The sequence below is a fragment of the Rhinichthys klamathensis genome, unplaced genomic scaffold (genome assembly GCF_029890125.1).
Source record: "Rhinichthys klamathensis goyatoka isolate OS25496 unplaced genomic scaffold, OSU_Roscu_1.1 h1tg000004l_1, whole genome shotgun sequence".
In the NCBI taxonomy this organism is placed as follows: domain Eukaryota; kingdom Metazoa; phylum Chordata; class Actinopteri; order Cypriniformes; family Leuciscidae; genus Rhinichthys; species Rhinichthys klamathensis.
In genome coordinates this window covers 4,169,021-4,187,952 of record NW_026606557.1, presented here as the reverse complement: position 1 = coordinate 4,187,952, position 18,932 = coordinate 4,169,021, and the positions used below count along the sequence as shown (strand labels likewise).

The window sequence follows — 18,932 nt, the reverse complement described above, 5'->3', positions numbered from 1 at the left end:
TGCATAGGCTGGAGTGTGTACATTCTGAGCATTGTCTCCTCCCTCATAGAATCCGTCTCTGACTGATGTAGAGGATTTTTCATGCATGTCAGTACATAAAAATGTGCTTGTGTGTTTCTCTGGACGCCCATTGGGCCGTTCCACGTTGTCCTTTATAAAGCCCGCCTTCGGCTGGCTCGTTGGATAATTACTTTGCTTAAAGGCTCAGGCATCTGCCTCCGGCTTAATAGAGCGAAGTCAGCACGCACGGCGTTTTACATGGCGTTCCCATAGCGTAAGCTATTACGCAATAGGAGGAACCTCTCGAAAGGGAACGACTCGGTTACTAGCGTAACCTCGGTTCCCTGAGAGGAGGGAACGAGTATTGCGTAAGCTGCCGTGCTTGTGCTTGGTCAGTTTGCTTCAGTCGATTGAACCTAAAGAACTCAGACGACGGGGCGCCCAATATATAGCCCTTGGCCACGCCCATCTTGGCGGGCTCTGACGCGCGCGGACGCGAAGCACGCTCATTGGAAGCGGGTTCAGAGTCGCCCCGTCATAGGTTCGTGCAGTTGCCGCAGCACAGCCAATGACCGAGCTGCCTCGCTCACTGCTGTATGCTGTGCAGCTGCAATGCGTTTTACATAAAGACTTCAATATTTCTCGAGAAAAGGAGTTTTCCCATAGCGTAAGCTATTACGCAATACTCGTTCCCTCCTCTCAGGGAACCGAGGTTACGTTAGTAACCGAGTCGTTTTCCACTGACTTAAAAATCTTTTACCATTCCCTAACCTCAACAGAGGACATTAGTAAAGCTGTTAAGACATCTAGGCTGTTGAAAAGATAATTTGTGTTTTAGATGTATGATTTTGATAAGATGCAAAAATTGGATTTCATTGTTAAGTGTTTTTATGGCTCTTTATTTCCCTATTGTTAACTCAACAAAAAAAATTAAACCTAAATTCAATTTGTTCATCATAAAAATATTTATATATTTTTTTAAAGTGGCGTTGATATAAAAATAGCTGTATTCCCTAGTTGCTTGAAACATTGTTGTTAGTCATAATTACTTGGATCCGCATTGCAATCAGCAATTGACAAATTCGGTTTCAAATTCTAGACATGCCCCTGTGTCTGTGTATGCTGTGTCTCTTCATATTCTACACAGATTTTTGACAGTAGAGATCCACTTTCCTGTAGAGTTTAGGTGTAAGAGGTTATTCATAACTACAACTTGTAGACTTGGAATTTTCGGAGAGCTCCGACTTGTACCACATGATCGCTGTACCACCTGACCCTTGTCGTTGATAGTGTTGCCATAGAAACACTCAATCATCTTCTAATTATGTCATCTGGCGTGAACGCAGCTCCACTCCTCCAAACCTAATCAAACACACCTGAACAAGCTAATCAAGGTCTTCAAGATTAGGCTAGAAAGCTACACGCAGGTGAGTTTCATCAGGGTTGCCGTTACCCAGACTTCCTTGGATCTATAAATCTTTAGACAGCAATTTATCTTAAGGGATTCAGCAGCACATCTTTTCAGTGTAGTTTTGTGTGCCTCACTGTCTCCCCTGGCTGACTAATTCAGTGCATCTTCTAGCAGAGTTGATTGTTGTGAGATCGCAGGTCGAGAGGATGACATCTCGAGTGTACTGCTCGTTGAGTGTTGTTTTATTGTGTCTGTCTGCATGTTTGAGCACAAACCACGCTGGAGTCGTAGGTGAGAAGATCTTTTAGCTTCATTACACAGCCCGAATAAATGCATAAATAAGTTCCTTACAAAATATGATGTACAATACAATTAGTTGTAAAAGTAAACTTATGAACAACATATTAACTGGATATCTTCTATCTGCATTGTGCTTCTATAACACCTCACCAGTAGTGGGGTAGGTTGTAACGACACTCTGTCTTGAAACTAATCGACCATTTAGTTATAGGCCTAAATGGTACTTGATTTGAAGCAGATAAATACACAAATATGTTCAAGTTTGAGACGCACATTGCAAAACACCTGATTTACAAATACTGAAAATTACAAAAACACTCCTGTAGTGTCTGGTAAAGCTGACGGTCGGGCCGTGGAGGATGTACTTGTGATCGAGACTGCTCTGGAGGACAATGTTAACTAAATGTGAAGCTATAAAGTAGAAAGACTGAACTAGTATTTTCTTGTAAAACCTATTCTGATCTTTGACCACTTTTTTTCATATCACTGAATGCTGAAAGCCTCATTTACTGTATGTTTCTGTTATTTGTCTGTATCACAGCAAAGCAGGGACAGTGTCCAAGCACAAAATCTGGTGGAGGAAACTGTGCTGAGTTGTGTTCCTATGACCGTGATTGTCCCAACAATGAGAAATGTTGCAGCAATGGATGTGGACGTCAGTGTATGGCTCCATATACAGGTATTTATGTACTATTAGTGTTTGAGTCGGCTTTCTCGTTATATCAGTTGGTCTTATTTTCTCGTTATACGTGTCAAAAGTATTGAGCCGATAGCAACGTTTCAAGCAAAGGATTGCTTTACAAATTTAATAGATGAATAAGACTTAAAATACAATTCTTTCTGTAAGTAAAACTTACTGTTCATGCTTTGCGTGTTATGTGCTGTACATCTAAGACCTAAATGTTACTAAACGGACTGACTAAAGCTGACTATCTGAATCTCTGCAGTGAAGTCGGCAGCTGAACCGGCAAAGCCTGCAGTTTGTGCTGAAAACTGTCAAAAAGCTCACCCTGATGCCCAATGTTTTGGCCCTAAGGGGGGTCCTCCAGAGCCTGTAGTGATGCCTGCGGCCGAACCAGTGAAGCCTGCAGTATGTGCTGAAAACTGTCAAAAAACTCACCCTAATGCCCAATGTTCTGGCCCCAAGAGGGGCCCTCCAGAGCCTGTAGTGATGCCTGCGGCCGAACCAGCAAAGCCTCCAGTGAAGCATGTGGCCGAACCAGCAAAGCCTCCAGTGAAGCCTGTGGCCGAACCAGCAAAGCCTCCAGTGAAGCCTGTGGCCGAACCAGCAAAGCCTCCAGTGAAGCCTGTGGCCGAACCAGCAAAGCCTCCAGTGAAGCCTGTGGCCAAACCAGAAAAGCCTGCAGTATGTGCTGAAAACTGTAAAAAAACTCACCCTGATGCCCAATGTCCTGGTTTTAAGGGGGGTCCTCCTGGACATAAAGAAAGTGGCCATGCATGCAGTTAACAGTGTTGATTTTTACCAGTGATGTTTTCCCTGTTTAACAAATAAAAATAAAAAAGATAAACAAATTAATTTGCCTGAAGAGTTTCATTTATATAGCACATTTAATGCAACAGCTGTTGCCCAAAGTGCTTCACAATAACTAAACCCAAATAAGAGTACAGAGAAAAAAAAACAGACAAGGTAATGATCAAACACCCATCATATGAAGATGCCCAGGAAGTCTTTAAAAGATGTGCTTTGAACATGGCCTTACATTTCAATAGTGACTTTACTGACCTTACATAAATAGGGAGGTCATTCCAAAGTTTGGTTCTGACATGGGAAAATTATTTGTCGCCCTTATGTTTGTATTTTGTTTTGACAACACAGAAGATTTTTCTTTACGGATCTCAAAGATCTAGATGGATTCTACAGTTTCTAGCATACTAGAAAGATAAGTGGCAAAATTGTGTAACACTTTAAAAACAATCTTCTAGATAATTCTATCAAACCAGCAGCTATTTTAAAAACGGAGTAATTGACTCAAATTTCTTGGCTGATTTGAGAATTCTCGCCACATCTTATTTTTTTAAGATGTGCCAATGCTTTGTTAATTCCAAAGTAAATAGTTACAGTCGTGTGTAGCGTCTGGAGTGGACCAATCAAACACACAAATTATTCATATGTAATGAATCCAGCAAACTCACTCTCCCATCAAAGGTCTGTGGAACTTCACCCCAAAACTAACATCACAAATGAAGTCTATCCACTGGCAGAACCTGGTGTCCTGTTACAGGACACATTAAGACTGATACGTTTTACAACCCCAAAGGAATTTTCAGAGTTGTGACTCTCACTTAATTCTTGAGAAGGAAAAATTAACCCTGTTAATCCTATATATTCTATATATATCCACTTGAGAAATGCATAAACATGTATCTAATTTTCTCATCTCATGATTTTCCTTTATGTTGTTTGGTTAATGTTTCAGACTTTGCATACTGTGGTTAACCAAAATCATATGTGTGGCATGTTTGGTCTCTATAAACTCCAATCTTCGTCCCCCATTTGTTAATTTACATTACATTTTGCTAACTTTATGACGCATTAGAATTATAAGAATTTTGAAGATTCTTTTCTTAAAAACCCAATGAAATTAAACATTCAAATGGTCGTAAAAACTCCCTCCAAAGGGAACACTTCTTATTGGCTCACACACCTCCAGAGGGTCTGACATCTTCACGCTTTAAAAAAATCACTGATCACAAGATTAGCTGCTCTTGCTCTTAGCACTCTTAGCTTGCTTAACCTCTTGCTCTCTTGGCTTGGTCCTTCCTGAGAAGTCCTAATGTGAAGATGATGCTGAACTAGAAGTCCCCCAAGGACCCCCAAGCTTGCGCCAGGCTGCGGCCTTGTCTTTCCATACACCAAAGATCCTCTGACTCCCACTGGTCCTCTCTCATCAAGACCACATCAGCAAAGATCAACTGGAGCCTCAACAAATTGCATCAGGACAGTTTAATTCAAATGGACGAGACGTGCAAGTATCAAACTTAGTCTCATTATTTGATACATTAAGTATCCTTACCCCCTTTTAAGAAGGGCATGTTAGAACTAAACTGGTGGTTTGCTCAGGCTGTTGATCTGCTGAACATCAAACAACGCTATAACTTCTTGCTTTCCTGTATTCTGCTTCAGCTCTCTTTCCCTTAGTAAACTTAATGTAACTAGACTAAGTTTAAATGTTTAGTCTAGTTAATAAAGTCTTGTTCATATCACACGTAAAGTTGTCCGTGTCTCAAGGTCATATCTGGAGTCACTAATCATAGATTTCTGGCTACAGGCTCTGAATAGTACTCTACAGTAAGAAAGACATTGCCCATGCCCTGGAAATGTAAATATCTTAGAATTAATAACCAATATTGAGTGTTCACAGGATGAACCGAGTAATTGGTTGTCATGTTAATGTAGCTACATCAAGTTAACCCGATTAACTGATCCAAATATTCATAATCAATTATAACAAGTTTTATTAACAAGCTAATTTGCTACACAAAGAAAAATTTGATCAGAAAAATGGTTGGAGATTATGACATCTGGTTCCAAGCCTCTCACTTTAAGCTACACCAGCCAGCCTCAACAACCCCACACAGCATGAAATGAAGTGAGGGATCAAGGGCGTGTACTAGTAACGGACCTCCCTCACCAATGAGGGAAAGCCCATTGCAACGGATCACAAAGAGTCACCCTGGTGAAGATAGAAGGTGTGTTCGACTTCATGCAGCTCTGCGCAGACCGATCGGCGGCTGACGCATGCCGGCTGTGCATGCCGGTAAGAAATTTTGTCCGACTTGATGCAGCGCCGACGCCACATGACTGTGACGTACGCCATCAAAGTACCGCGAGAGTGTTTCGAGAGTAGCCGGAGGACTCAGCCAGCGCAGCTTCTCAAGAGCAGCTGCACAAGCTCTGATGACGACACAACTGTTCCACGATTGTCCGGATTCACCTCATGACAACGATCACGTGCGTTTCGTGTTTATTCTCACACCTTTAGTTCCACTAAAGCTCACAAATCAGTTTTTTATAACAGTAAACAGTCTTTTCATGTAGTCGCGATGTTATATTGTGTCATGTTTATCAAAATAAAACTGATTAAAAAACATTGACTCCACTTCATTGATATAGGCTTATTTTGAACTTTATTCTTGTTCAAACAGATGCTGTATGAAGCAGTAAAGTATTGAATGAAAATGTGTCTGAAATATGTTTATTTGGCAAATATAGCATTTATTTCACTTCAGCTGTGGTAAAGTATGCAAACACCACGTGAGCGGTCACTACGGGAACCAGAAATTGTCCGACTTCACGTCTCCGTTTGCAGCTCCTCCCCGCGGCAACTCTCGCCAATCGGTTACATCCAGCCGCAGCCGATGTTGAACACACCTAGAATGTCCATGGGGCGAACGAGATGATCAACACACCTGGTAGAAGATGTGAACTAACTAATGGTTTAAGTTTAGCAGAAATCTGCATTATAGGTCTATATACAAGGACAGGGAATACAGGACAGGGCAAAGCAATTAAAAAGGATTGCAACTTGAAACCACTGATTTGGAAAAGGAAAATTCCACATACAAACCTTCTGGCATTTTTCAACAGACCCTACCAGATTTATTTGTTAAATCCAATCTGACTTAGTCGCTATTGAGTCCATGTGCTGTCCTAACAATGATTTGAACTGATCACTTGATTTCTCAGTGGTTGGGGATTAACATAGTATTCCTTTGTGATTTTTCCTGACACAGGATAAACCACCTTAACATGAACTGTAAAAGCAGTTCACTCTCCCTGTTTGAGCAGAGAATAAATCTTCCTTACTATACAGAGAATGACTCTCTGGCATTGCAGGGAATAACGTTAACACAACCTTCCCTGATTAGACAGGATAAATCAACTTCCTTGACTATACGAAGGATGAAACACTGTCGACACAGGATAACCACATGTACTCCACAGAAATTTATTTTTGTACCAAAAACTCCAATAGATCAAAAACATTTCATTAAATATAAGATTTATTTGGTGATAAACAGGGAACATTCTATACGAATAAAGCACTGAATTGATCTGTAAAAGATCTTCAGCATGAGTTCCGCAAAAAGCAATGTCACGGCTTTTCGGCTGCAGGCTTTGGCGGCTCGGCCGCAGGCTTCACTGCAGGCTTTGGCGGCTCGGCCGCAGGCTTCACTGCAGGCTTTGGCGGCTCGGCCGCAGGCTTCACTGCAGGCTTTGGCGGCTCGGCCGCAGGCTTCACTGCAGGCTTTGGCGGCTCGGCCGCAGGCTTCACTGCAGGCTTTGGCGGCTCGGCCGCAGGATTTGGAGGCTCGGCCGCAGGCTTCACTGCAGGCTTTGGCGGCTCGGCCGCAGGCTTCACTGCAGGCTTTGGCGGCTCGGCCGCAGGATTTGGAGGCTCGGCCGCAGGCTTCACTGCAGGCTTTGGCGGCTCGGCCGCAGGCTTCACTGCAGGCTTTGGCGGCTCGGCCGCAGGCTTCACTGCAGGCTTTGGCGGCTCGGCCGCAGGCTTCACTGCAGGGATATAGATAGTCATCTTTAGTCGGTTCTTTCAGTGGCATTCGGCACAAAACTCAAATCATGAATAGCAAGTGTTTCAGAGTGAATTGTATTTTAAATATTCATCATTCATTTTGTAAAGCTATTCTGTGAAACTGTGCTACGTGTGCTAAATTGCAGTTATTTTTGTCATGGAGTAGGATGACGAGAACAGAATTATAAAAGACACACTGGGGTGGGGAGCTGACCCAAACACTCCATAAACAAGTATAATACAACTACCTGTATATGGAGCCATACACTGACGTCCACATCCATTGCTGCAACATTTCTCATTGTCCGGACAGTCACTGTCATAGTAACACAACTTGGCACAATTTCCTCCTCCAGTTTTGGAGCTTGGACACTCTCCTGGCTTTGCTGTTATGAAGACACGACAGAACACATCACTGAATGCTGAAGGTCTCATTTACGGTTTGAATATAAATATATATATTATATATATCAGTCTTTCTACTTCAAAGTTTCATATTTAGTTCAATGCATTACTTGCAGCTTCTTTGCAATTATTTGTGAAGTTCACTAGCAACATCTGAGTAAAAACTTTCAGTGTTTCTTTTGGGAGACCTCTAGCATCCATCATTAATTAAAACTCACTGAAAACAGGTGGCACACATGCAGGCCCACAGGAAAAATTGACAGCATTTATGTCCTCCAGAGCAGTCTCTATCAGAAGTACATCCTCGACTGGATGGCACGACTGTCAGCATCACCGGACACTGACCGGACTCTACAGAAGAGGATTCAAGAGGATTGGTAAAAGGGACCAGGGAGTGTTGTAATGGTTTCAGTATTTATAAGTCAGGGGTTTTGAAATATAGGTCTCAAAACTTGAAAATATGCATATCTGCTTACAATCAAGAATAAATTCCATTTAATCACTAAACTGTCAATCAGTTTTAAAGACAAAGTGCTGTTACAACCTACCCCACTACTGGTGAGATGTGTAATATAAGCACAATGCAGATAGAAGACATGGACAGTTAATGTGTTTCATAAATTTACTATTGCAACTAAATGTACTGTAGCTACATGTTCAAAAGAAGTCATTTTGTAAGGCACTTAATGCATTTCTTCAAACTGTGTAATGAAGCTAAAAGATCTTCTCACCTGCGACTTGTGTTGTGCACAAACATGCAGACAGGCACAATAAAACGACACTCAACGAGCAGTACACTCGAGCTGTCATCCTCTCGACCTGTGATCTCACAATGAGCTCTGCTGGAAAACGCGCTGAATTAGTCAGTCAGAAAGGACAGTGAGGAACACAAAACTACAATGCAAACATGTGCTGCTGAATCCCGCAACATAAATCGCTGTAGGGTCAATATATAATTGAGGGAGTTTTCATGTCCATGAGATTTATCTCGCAAACATGCTTATTAAAATAAAATTTTAAAAGTCTTCAGTGTTCTTCATGATCTTGTCTTTACAGATTCCATAGTTAATTATTATGGAAATAATCATTTATTTATAAAAATTTACTAGATATCCCTAAAATGTCAACTAAATAACCGTCCGAAAGGAATTACAACCACAATCTCATTACCTAAAAAAACATTTAAAAAACTTATTCAAAAACAGTTTTAATTATATTATTTACATTAAGTTGAGGTAATTGTGAACAATGTGTCTTTTTGGGCAATATGTCACATTTTCAATAGAAATTGACAAACTGAATATGTGTCCGAGAAGTCGCTGTCATCTAAGTTACCCATAGCAAATACACCCCTCAAGGAAGAGTGTGTTTTCCAAATCACATGACCTGCTCCACATGATGTCATTTCCTCCTGAAGAGAAAACTAGCAAGACTCCAATGTATGTTCTCCCTCCACATTTTCAGTTATTTCACCTAAAGTAGTGCTTGGGGCAAATGTGTACTTATCATATGTCAACAATGTTACTACAATGAATTCATAAATAACTTTGAATTTCAATTTTACTCAGTTGTACATATAATATTCAGAAGAACCTCTCCGTAAAATGCCATGTGGTGTCTGGTGCTAGGCAACCATTTTGATTTTATCCCTAAAAACAGCAAAAATGTCAACTAGGTTACCAGTCACCTATGTTACTCTGCAAAGGTAACTTAGTTGACCAAGAGTAACATAGTTGACATTCATGACATGTTCTTATAGTTTTCAGGAGTTCATTTAATATTCTAATTGTACAGTAACTATAAAATACTTTGCAATAAATATTATAAAAGTAAACTTGTTTTCAGGCAAATGCCACGATTATCTGCTGCAGAAAAGCAGCACCGAATTCGCCATTATAGCAGGTTCCCCTACGTTAGGCGACCAGACCCAATCAGTGTGTCAAGCCCTAGCCACACGGGTTCTAGCCTGGCAAGCTATCCCCGATGTGTCGAGTTGGGTCATAAACACTATAAAGCGAGGTTACTCGCTCCAATTCGCTAGCAGACCCCCGAAATTTCAGGCGGTTCTCGAGACTTCGGTGAGAAGCAACGTGGGTCACGTGCTTCGCACCGAAGTACAGAATCTATTAGCAAAAGGGGCGATAGAATTAGTCCCCCCCGCGCTAAAAAATATGGGTTTTTACAGCCGCTATTTTCTGATTCCGAAAAAAGACGGCGGTCTCCGACCCATTCTAGATTTAAGACATTTGAACAAAGCTCTCATGAGACGGCCATTCAAAATGTTAACGATCAAACATATCCTCATATCCCCTTAGTGACTGGATCCCCCTTGGATCTACCACCAAAGCAGATAAAAAGCTGTTCTGATTGTCTAAAAGACGCAGAACGCTCCCGATAGATTCTCAGCGCTCAGACAGGGCAGAGAAGATTAACCTCTCCATCCTCTGCAGAAGGAGGGAGGGCTGATAATGTCACCACCTGTGCTCTGAACAGTGTTGAGAGCACTTTAGGAACGTAACCATGCCTGGGCTTGAGGATGACTCTGGAGTCATCTGGACCCAACTCCAAACATGCAGGGCTCACAGAGAGCGCCTGCAGATCTCCCACTCGCTTGATAGATGCCAACGCCATAAGGAGAGCGGTCTTCAGCGAGAGGGTTTTTAGATCAACCGATTGGAGCGGTTCGAAAGGTGGACCTTTCAGAGCCCCCAGGACCGTGGAGAGGTCCAAAGGCGGCACAGACGGAGGTCTGGAGGGGTTCATTCTCCTCGCACCTTTCAGGAATCTTACGACCAGGACTTTTCTTCCCAGTGACTGGCCAGCCGTCAGAACATGATGTGCTGCTATGGCTGCCACATACACTTTGAGCGTGGACGGGGAGCAACCCGCGTCCAGCAGCTCCTGTAAGAATGAGCGAACCACAGATATCTCACATGACTCTGGGTCAGCCTGATTTTTCGAGCACCAGCTGGAAAAACCTGACCATTTTGAAGCATACAGGCGCCGAGTCGATGGGGCCCTGGCTTCAGATATAGTGCTTAAAACCTTCTTAGGAAGGTCCTTGGGTACCCGTTGAGGGGCCAAACATGGAGGGCCTATAAATCGGGTCTCGGATGCCACAATGTCCCGTTCGCCTGTGTGAGGAGGTCTTTCCTCAGTGGGACAGGCCATGGGATTGTGTCCGATAACTGAACCAGTTCCGGGAACCACGGTCTGCTTTTCCAGAGAGGGGCCACCAGAAGGACTGGGCACCCGCTCTCTCTGACCCGTTTGATGACTTGTGGAATCATCGAGACGGGGGGGAAAGGCATAAAGGGAACGGTTGGGCCAGCGCGTCCCTGTTCTCCGAGAAGAACAATTTGCAGTGGGTGTTGATTCTCGAGGCGAAAAGGTCGATTTTGGCCTCGCCAAACACCTTCCATATCAGACTGACCGTCTGTGGGTTCAGGGACCACTCGCCGAGGGGAGTGTTGCCCCGTGAAAGCATATCCGCGCCCACATTCTGGACGCCCGGGATATGCGCTGCTCTCAGAGAGCTCAGGTTGGTTTGTGCCCATATAGAGGAGGTCTCTCGCCATCGCATGCAGGTTCCCTGACCTGATGCCCCCCTGGCGATTCATGTAGGCCACCACTGACGTATTGTCTGTGCGGACTAAGACGTGGTGACCTCTGAGGTTCGACAGAAATGCCTTCAGGGCCAACCCAACTGCTTTCATCTCCAGACAGTTGATATGTAAGCTCTGCTCCGTGCTCGACCAGAGGCCGGATGCAGGCATGCCCTCGTGCAGCGCTCCCCAACCCAGGTTGGATGCATCTGTAAGAACCACTTTCCTCCTGGAAATTGTTCCCATTGTCACCCCCACGTGGTGCCAGTTCTGAGCCCGCCAGAGAATTAGGGTTCTTAAACAACCGTGATTCACCATATGCATATGAACCATTGCATGCGCGTGTAAGCTGCCTGACTGCCATGCATGAGTTGGCACATGGCGTGTCAGCCAATGCTGCATCGGGCGCATGCGTAGTAATCCCATGCGGAGTACTGGCGATGCTGCTGCCATGAGACCAAGCAGTTTCTGAAATTTCTTCAGTGGCGCGCGCTCGCGCAATCTGAAAGTGCCTGCAAGCACTTGCACCGAGAGCGCGCGCTCTGGTGTGAGTCGCGCTGTCATAGCTCTCGAGTCTAAAACTGTGCCCAGAAAGATCACGCTCTGGCTGGGGGTTAGTTTGCTTTTTGAAACATTGATTGTGAAACCCAGGCATTTTAGATGGCCGAGAATCAAATCCCTGTGAGCTAATAGCTCGATTCTCGACTGTGCCAGCACCAGCCAGTCGCCGAGATAATTTAACACGCGCACTCCCTGATGTCTCAGAGGAGAAAGCGCTGCATCCACACACTTCGTGAATGTACGGGGTGCCAACGATAGACCGAACGGCAGAACGGTGTATTGATAATCCCGGTCCTCGAAGGGGAATCTCAAGAATGGCCTGTGACGAGGATTTATTTGAATGTGAAAGTAAGCATCTTTCAGATCCATTGTGACAAACCAATCCCCCTGGGCGCACTTGCGCGAGGATATGTTTGATCGTTAACATTTTGAACGGCCGTCTCATGAGAGCTTTGTTCAAATGTCTTAAATCTAGAATGGGTCTGAGACCGCCGTCTTTTTTTCGGAATCAGAAAATAGCGGCTGTAAAAACCCATATTTTTTAGCGCGGGGGGGACTAATTCTATCGCCCCTTTTGCTAATAGATTCTGTACTTCGGTGCGAAGCACGTGACCCACGTTGCTTCTTACCGAAGTCTCGAGAACCGCCTGAAATTTCGGGGGTCTGCGAGCGAATTGGAGCGAGTAACCTCGCTTTATAGTGTTTATGACCCAACTCGACACATCGGGGATAGCTTGCCAGGCTAGAACCCGTGTGGCTAGGGCTTGACACACAGATTGGGGCTGGTCGCCTAATGTAGGGGGACCTGATACCCTCATATTGTGATTTGTGCACACATTGAGTATTGGACTGACTGTACAAGCATTTGATATATGTGCTTGTTAATAAAGTTGTGATTGATCCTTGTAAACTGATGTGTGTCTGTATTTCTCCTTTGTCATGAAGGCTATTCAACAGGTCTTGATTAAATGCAATAAAAGATTAGCTAACATATAATAATTGATATAGTTTAGGATTGTTTTTGTTAAATACATCATCCTACTTTGTCATGTCCAGTCAACTATGTTACTTTTGTCAACTATGATACTGGGCTGTCAATTAAGTTACCATTGTGTTTTTTAAAAAATATATGTATTTCAATGGTTCCGTAATCTCCAAGTAAATATTTAGAAACTGAGTAGCTGTCAAATATATACCTCAGCATAATTTCATCAAGAAAATTATCATGAATCAAGCAGTTTGGAAACAAAATATACAGACCGGTTACTTCAGTACTTGAATTTTGGGGTTTCAATTGAACAAAATGTGTATTTTCTTAATTAATTGGGTATTTTAATTGAAAAGGTAGGTAAATAGACACATATTCTTCCAAGAGTAATGATTTTTTTAAATGTCTGCCATTTACTTAAAGTTAAAACTTATAGGTTTTGTCCGTAACATAGTTGACCAAATAATGAGTAAACTTCTTGTTTTTAAAACTAAATATCTGAAATCAATTATGCCTGAGCTTGGCAATGACTAAAAACAAAATATTTCAGGGATGATTTATCAGGGAAGATAATAATATTTTGTAAATAAATATATTTTTTCCCAGAATTATTCAAACTCAAAATCTCCCACAATTATATATTGACCCTGTATAAAAGTTTTCTGAAAACGCGTTTTTAACGACCCAAGGAGGTCTGGGTAACTCCAACCCTGATCAAACTCACCTGCCTGTAGCTTTCTAGTAGCCTTATCTTGAAGACCTTGATTAGCTTGTTCAGGTGTGTTTGATTAGGTTTGGAGGAGCAGAGCACTTCGTTCACGCCAGATGTCGTAATAACCGTAATTAGTATTAGGCTATGATTAATACCTTGTCCAAATACCCACACTTGCTAGAAAAGAAGAAGATGGTGACATTCATTGCAGGAGTGATAAATGCAACATATGAGATCAAATCTAAAACTGGAGTGGGTTGGCTCCTGAAAATGGCTGAGTTGAGAGGAATGAGGTGTGATCCGGGAGGTGCAGGAAGTGAGGTGGATGAAGGAAGTGAGATTGAGGTAGACACGGGTAACGAGGGAAAATCAAACAACGAAGAATGGAGGATAGTGAATCGAAAAAAAATGAAAAGAAAGCAGAGAGAATCTGATGGAGAAAAAGGAGAGGAAGAACAAAGTTCTGAAATTAAAGTCATTCTGTGATTTCAATCCCCTTGTACATCAAATCCCTTGAAGGTTAGTGATGCAATATACAAATTGGTAGGTGAAGTACAGTTTGTTAAAACTCTAAGAGATGGGAATCTAATGATTATATGTAGAGATAGAGTTCAGCAGCATGGATTAATGAAGTGTAAATCATTGCTTGGGAAGGAGGTTAAACCACAAGTATGGGAAGACAGAAGGAAGGTTATGGGAGTAATATCTGGAGTATCAACTGAGATCACTGAAGAAGATATCAGGGATAATGTAAGAGGAGTGAGAGTAATGAGAGTTAAACGTTTACCTTTTACAAGAGATGGTGTTAAGGGGCCCAGCCTGTCTGTATTGTTGACTCTAGAGGAAGATAAAATTCCTGAAAGAATCAGAATTGGGTATGTCAGCTATATAGTAAGACCATATATCGCTCCCCCTATGAGATGCTTTAAATGCCAGCATTTTGGGCATATTGCAGCAGCTTGTAAGAGTAAACTACGTTGTGCCAAATGCGGAGGGGAACATGAATACGGGAAATGTGAGAGAGGAGCTAAAATCAAGTGTTGTAACTGTGGAGGAGAGCACAGTGCTGCTTACAAAGGATGTGATGCACATAAAAAAGCAGTTCAAATTCAGAATGTGAAGGTAAAATAAAAATTAACGTACGTTGAGGCAATTAGAAAGGTAAAATCTAATGAGGATAATAGTAGATTAGCACCTGTGACTCAATCCCCAGTTCAAAACTTGCATAAGTGTTGCAATATTACCAAGGATACACTTATAGTGGAGAAGAAAAAGTTCGTAGCATTTATGGTGGAAATCATTAACTGTTCTGCCCAAGCATGTAGCCGAACAGAGAGAATTAAGATAATTGCAAAAGCTGCAGAAAAATATTTTGAAATGGAAGAGATGTCAGTAGAGATCATCAATGCAACAATTAGAATGGTGATATCAGATTCACAATCAACATGTGGTGGTGGAGATTAATAATGATGCTAAGCATTCTACAGTGGAATGCGAGGAGTCTAATTGCGAACGGACAAGAATTAAAACAGCACATTCAGGAGCAATCTGTCAAACCTAACATAATTTGTATTCAGGAATCATGGTTAAAACCTTCACTTGATTTTATATTGTATGGATATACAGCAGTACGTAAGGATAGAACCCTTGCTATGGGTGGTGGAGTTATAACCTTCATCCAACATGGTGTTAATTATAGAGTTATCAACAGTCGTGAAGAGCTTGAGATAATTATAATTGAAGTATGGGTGAATAAAACAAAAAATAGAATAATAAATTTTTATAATCCTTGTAAAAAAATAACTAGAGATATGTTGGAGAGTATATGTGATGTGGAAAAATCCAAAGTTATAATATGTGGAGATTTTAATGCAAATAATACCCTGTGGGGAAGTGCTAGAACAGATGGAGATGGGGATATCATTGAGGAGTTTATGGATGATAATCAGTTAGTGTGTTTAAATGATGGAAGAGGCACTAGATATGATGTAGCTCATGGTGTAGAATCTGCAATTGATCTTACTTTTGTATCAAAACAACTAGCAGGTACTTGCATATGGGATGTGAGAAGTGATAATACAATGGGTAGCGATCATTATCCTATCTGGGTAAAGATAAGGAGTCAAAATGTTAATTTTGAAGAAAATTGGATTCCAAGATGGAGAATGAAAGAGGTCAATTGGGGGCTGTATAATTTTAAAACAAGCAGCAAATTAATTGAAATGATGCCAAATTTGAGTGAAGATATTGAGGAATTAAATAATTTGATTGTTAATATAATACATAAGTCAGCTGAGGAAACAATAGGTAAAACATCTGGAGCAAAGAAGAAGAAAATGGTACCATGGTGGTCTGATGAGTGTAGAGAGGCTGTTAAAAACAGGAATAAAGCTTTTAAAGTAGTTAAATCTAATCATTCTTTTGATAATTTAATGGAGTATAAAAGAACACAAGCTAAAACTAAAAGAATTATAAAAGAAACTAAAAGGAAATACTGGAGAGATTTCTGTAGTAATATTGGGACAGGAATTAAAATAAATGATATATGGGGAATGGTTAGAAAGATGGGTGGGATAAGAAGGGACTTTTCACTACCAATATTAAGAGATAGTGGTATTGAGGCAGTAACTAGTAGAGAAAAAGCTGAGATGCTAGCAAAATCTTTTGTTAAAATACATAGTTCACAGAACCTTTCCAGTGAAGAGCTAGATCTAAGAATGAGGACCATTGAAGAGAATAAAGATATGTTGGGGATGAAAGTGGTGGGGGAGAGCTCACTAGATGTAGATTTTACATTGTTTGAACTAAAAAGAGCATTGATTGGTGTAAAAAATACCTCACCAGGGAGAGACGGGATATGCTATAAAATGATTGAAGAAATATCTGATGTGGCAAAAAATGTGATACTGATTTTATATAATAAAATTTGGGAGGGAGGGAAATTGCCCACTGGGTGGAAACATTCAGTAATAGTCCCTATAGGGAAACCCGGAAAGGATAAAACGAATGTCAAAAGCTACAGACCAATAGCGTTAACGTCTAATTTATGTAAACTCATGGAGAGGATGATTACTAAAAGGTTAGGGTACACATTAGAAAGCAGAGGGCTGATCACACCATATCAGAGTGGTTTCCGTACTGGAAGAACAACTATGGATCCTGTAGTCTGACTAGAGAATGAGATACGTAAAGCACAGGTTAACAAAGAATCTGTGTTGGCAACCTTTTTTGATATAGAGAAGGCCTATGACATGCTGTGGAAAGAAGGACTTTTAATTAAGCTGAATAAATTGGAAATAGGAGGTAAAATGTTTAACTGGATTAAAGATTTTTTAAAGGATAGAACCATAGAGGTAAGGATAGGATCAGAGTTATCAAGTACATACACAATAGATAATGGCACCCCACAAGGTAGTGTATGCAGTCCTATTCTTTTTAATATAATGATTAATGATGTGTTTGATGGAGTGAATCAAAGGATAAACAGGGCATTATATGCAGATGATGGAGCATTGTGGGTGAGGGGCCGTAATATAGATAATTTACAGCAACGGATGCAAACAGCAATTAGTCAGGTTGGAAAATGGTCACTTGAATGGGGGTTTCACCTCTCAGTGGAAAAAACGCAATTCATCTGTTTTTCTAAGAAAAGGGTAAAACCAACAATAGATCTTAAGATATATGGGCAATCTCTCAAACAGGTTAATGAATTAAGATATCTTGGTGTGTGGTTTGATAGTAAACTCACTTTTAAAAATCATGTACAGAAAATGGTGGAAAAATGTAAGAAAGCAATTAATCTTTTAAAGTGTCTATCAGGTTATAATTGGGGGGCATCAGGCTCTTCTTTGAAAAGAATTTATATAGCAATAATCCGATCAGTGTTTGATTATGGATGTACAGTATATAAAACGGCAGCTAAAACTACATTGGCTGAATTGGACAGGGTGCAGGCCAAAGCTCTCCGGCTGTGTAGTGGAGCCTTCCGAACATCACCTATCCCAGCGCTGCAAGTAGAAGTAGGGGAGATGCCTTTAGATCTTAGGAGGTTAAAGCTCTCTCTAGCATACTGGGTAAACTTACAAGGGCATGAGAATATACATCCTACAAAATTGGTGTTAGAGGAATGTTGGGAATATGGACGCATTGTGGAAAATAGTTTTGGATGGAGTAGTAAAAAAGAGGCAGATGATATGGGAATCAGTATTATATCCTGCAGCAAAACTGTTAACTTGAGCATAACTCCACCTTGGTTTTTCTGCTATCCTGTAGTTAATATAGAAACTAAAAACATAGTTAAGACGGGATTGTATCAAAGTGTACAACAGTATATAGAAGTAAGATATAATGATACAGTACAAATATTTACAGATGCATCCAAAGAACCAGCAGGTAAAACGGGGGTGGCTGTATACATTCCTAAATATAAAGTTACAATACAAAAAAGAACCTCAAATCACCTCTCAATCTTCTCTGCAGAAATGATGGCCATCATAATGGCACTACAGTGGGTAGAAGAAGTGAAGCCATATAAATCGGTTATTTGTTCAGACTCTATGTCCTCCTTAACTAGCATACAGACTGGGAAATCTGAATGCAGGCAAGATCTTTTAGACAAAGTTCATCAGATGATATTCAGAATAACGCAACAGAAGCTAATAACACAGTTCACTTGGGTTCCAGCGCACACAGGTATTGAGGGGAATGAGAAGGCAGATGAGTTGGCAAAAGAAGCACTTAAAGCAGAACAAGTAGAAATACAGGTTCCACTCAGCAAATCAGAAATTAAAACAATAATTAAAGATTGTATTCATAAACTCTGGCAAGATAAATGGGATAAGGGGGAAAAAGGTAGGCATTTATATAGTATTCAACAAAATGTAACAGTTAAAAAATGAGTTCATTATCAAGACAGGAGGAAACATGGTTCACTAGGCTAAGGCTAGGACATACAGGCCTGAACAGCAACTTATATATAATAGGGAAACATGAGACGGGAATGTGCCCATATTGTATGGAAATTGAAACTGTGAAGCATGTACTTTTGACATGTAGGCAGTACCTTGAAGAGAGAGAAAAAATTAAGAGGGTAACAAAATCTGTTAATTTAAGCAACCTGTTGAAGCTACCAGGAACACACTCTACAATAAAAGCAGTGATAGAATTTCTTAAAAAAACACAGTTAGCAAGAAGACTTTAGTTTTAAGTTTATTTATTTATTTATTTATTATTATTTTTTTTTATTTTTATTTTATTTTATTATTATTATTTTTTTAAATTATTTATTTATTTATTATTATTATTTTTTTTATTTTTTCTATGGAGGTTGAGTTGAGGTTGAAGCTGGAGGAGCTAAACACGTAGCGCCAGCTGAAGCTTGGGCTCTAATTCAAAC

The 18,932-nt window shown here is 41.0% G+C and overlaps 2 protein-coding genes across 2 annotated transcripts; one reads left to right on the top strand and one right to left on the bottom strand.

The window, feature by feature from the left end:
* The first annotated feature begins 1,500 nt into the window (after positions 1-1,500).
* Positions 1,501-3,179, top strand: LOC130084992 (transcriptional regulatory protein AlgP-like). The gene is made up of 3 exons (XM_056250544.1): positions 1,501-1,702; positions 2,253-2,390; positions 2,659-3,179. The coding sequence occupies exons 1-3, from the start codon at positions 1,618-1,620 to the stop codon at positions 3,177-3,179; spliced, it is 744 nt and encodes a 247-aa protein (XP_056106519.1). The 5' UTR covers positions 1,501-1,617.
* A 3,649-nt stretch (positions 3,180-6,828) lies between these two features.
* Positions 6,829-8,605, bottom strand: LOC130084986 (transcriptional regulatory protein AlgP-like). Its single transcript, XM_056250531.1, has 3 exons — positions 8,403-8,605; positions 7,515-7,652; positions 6,829-7,247 (listed from the first exon to the last, which is right to left on the bottom strand). Exons 1-3 carry the CDS (start codon positions 8,479-8,481, stop codon positions 6,829-6,831), a joined length of 636 nt encoding a protein of 211 aa, XP_056106506.1. The 5' UTR covers positions 8,482-8,605.
* Between the last annotated feature and the right edge of the window lie 10,327 nt (positions 8,606-18,932).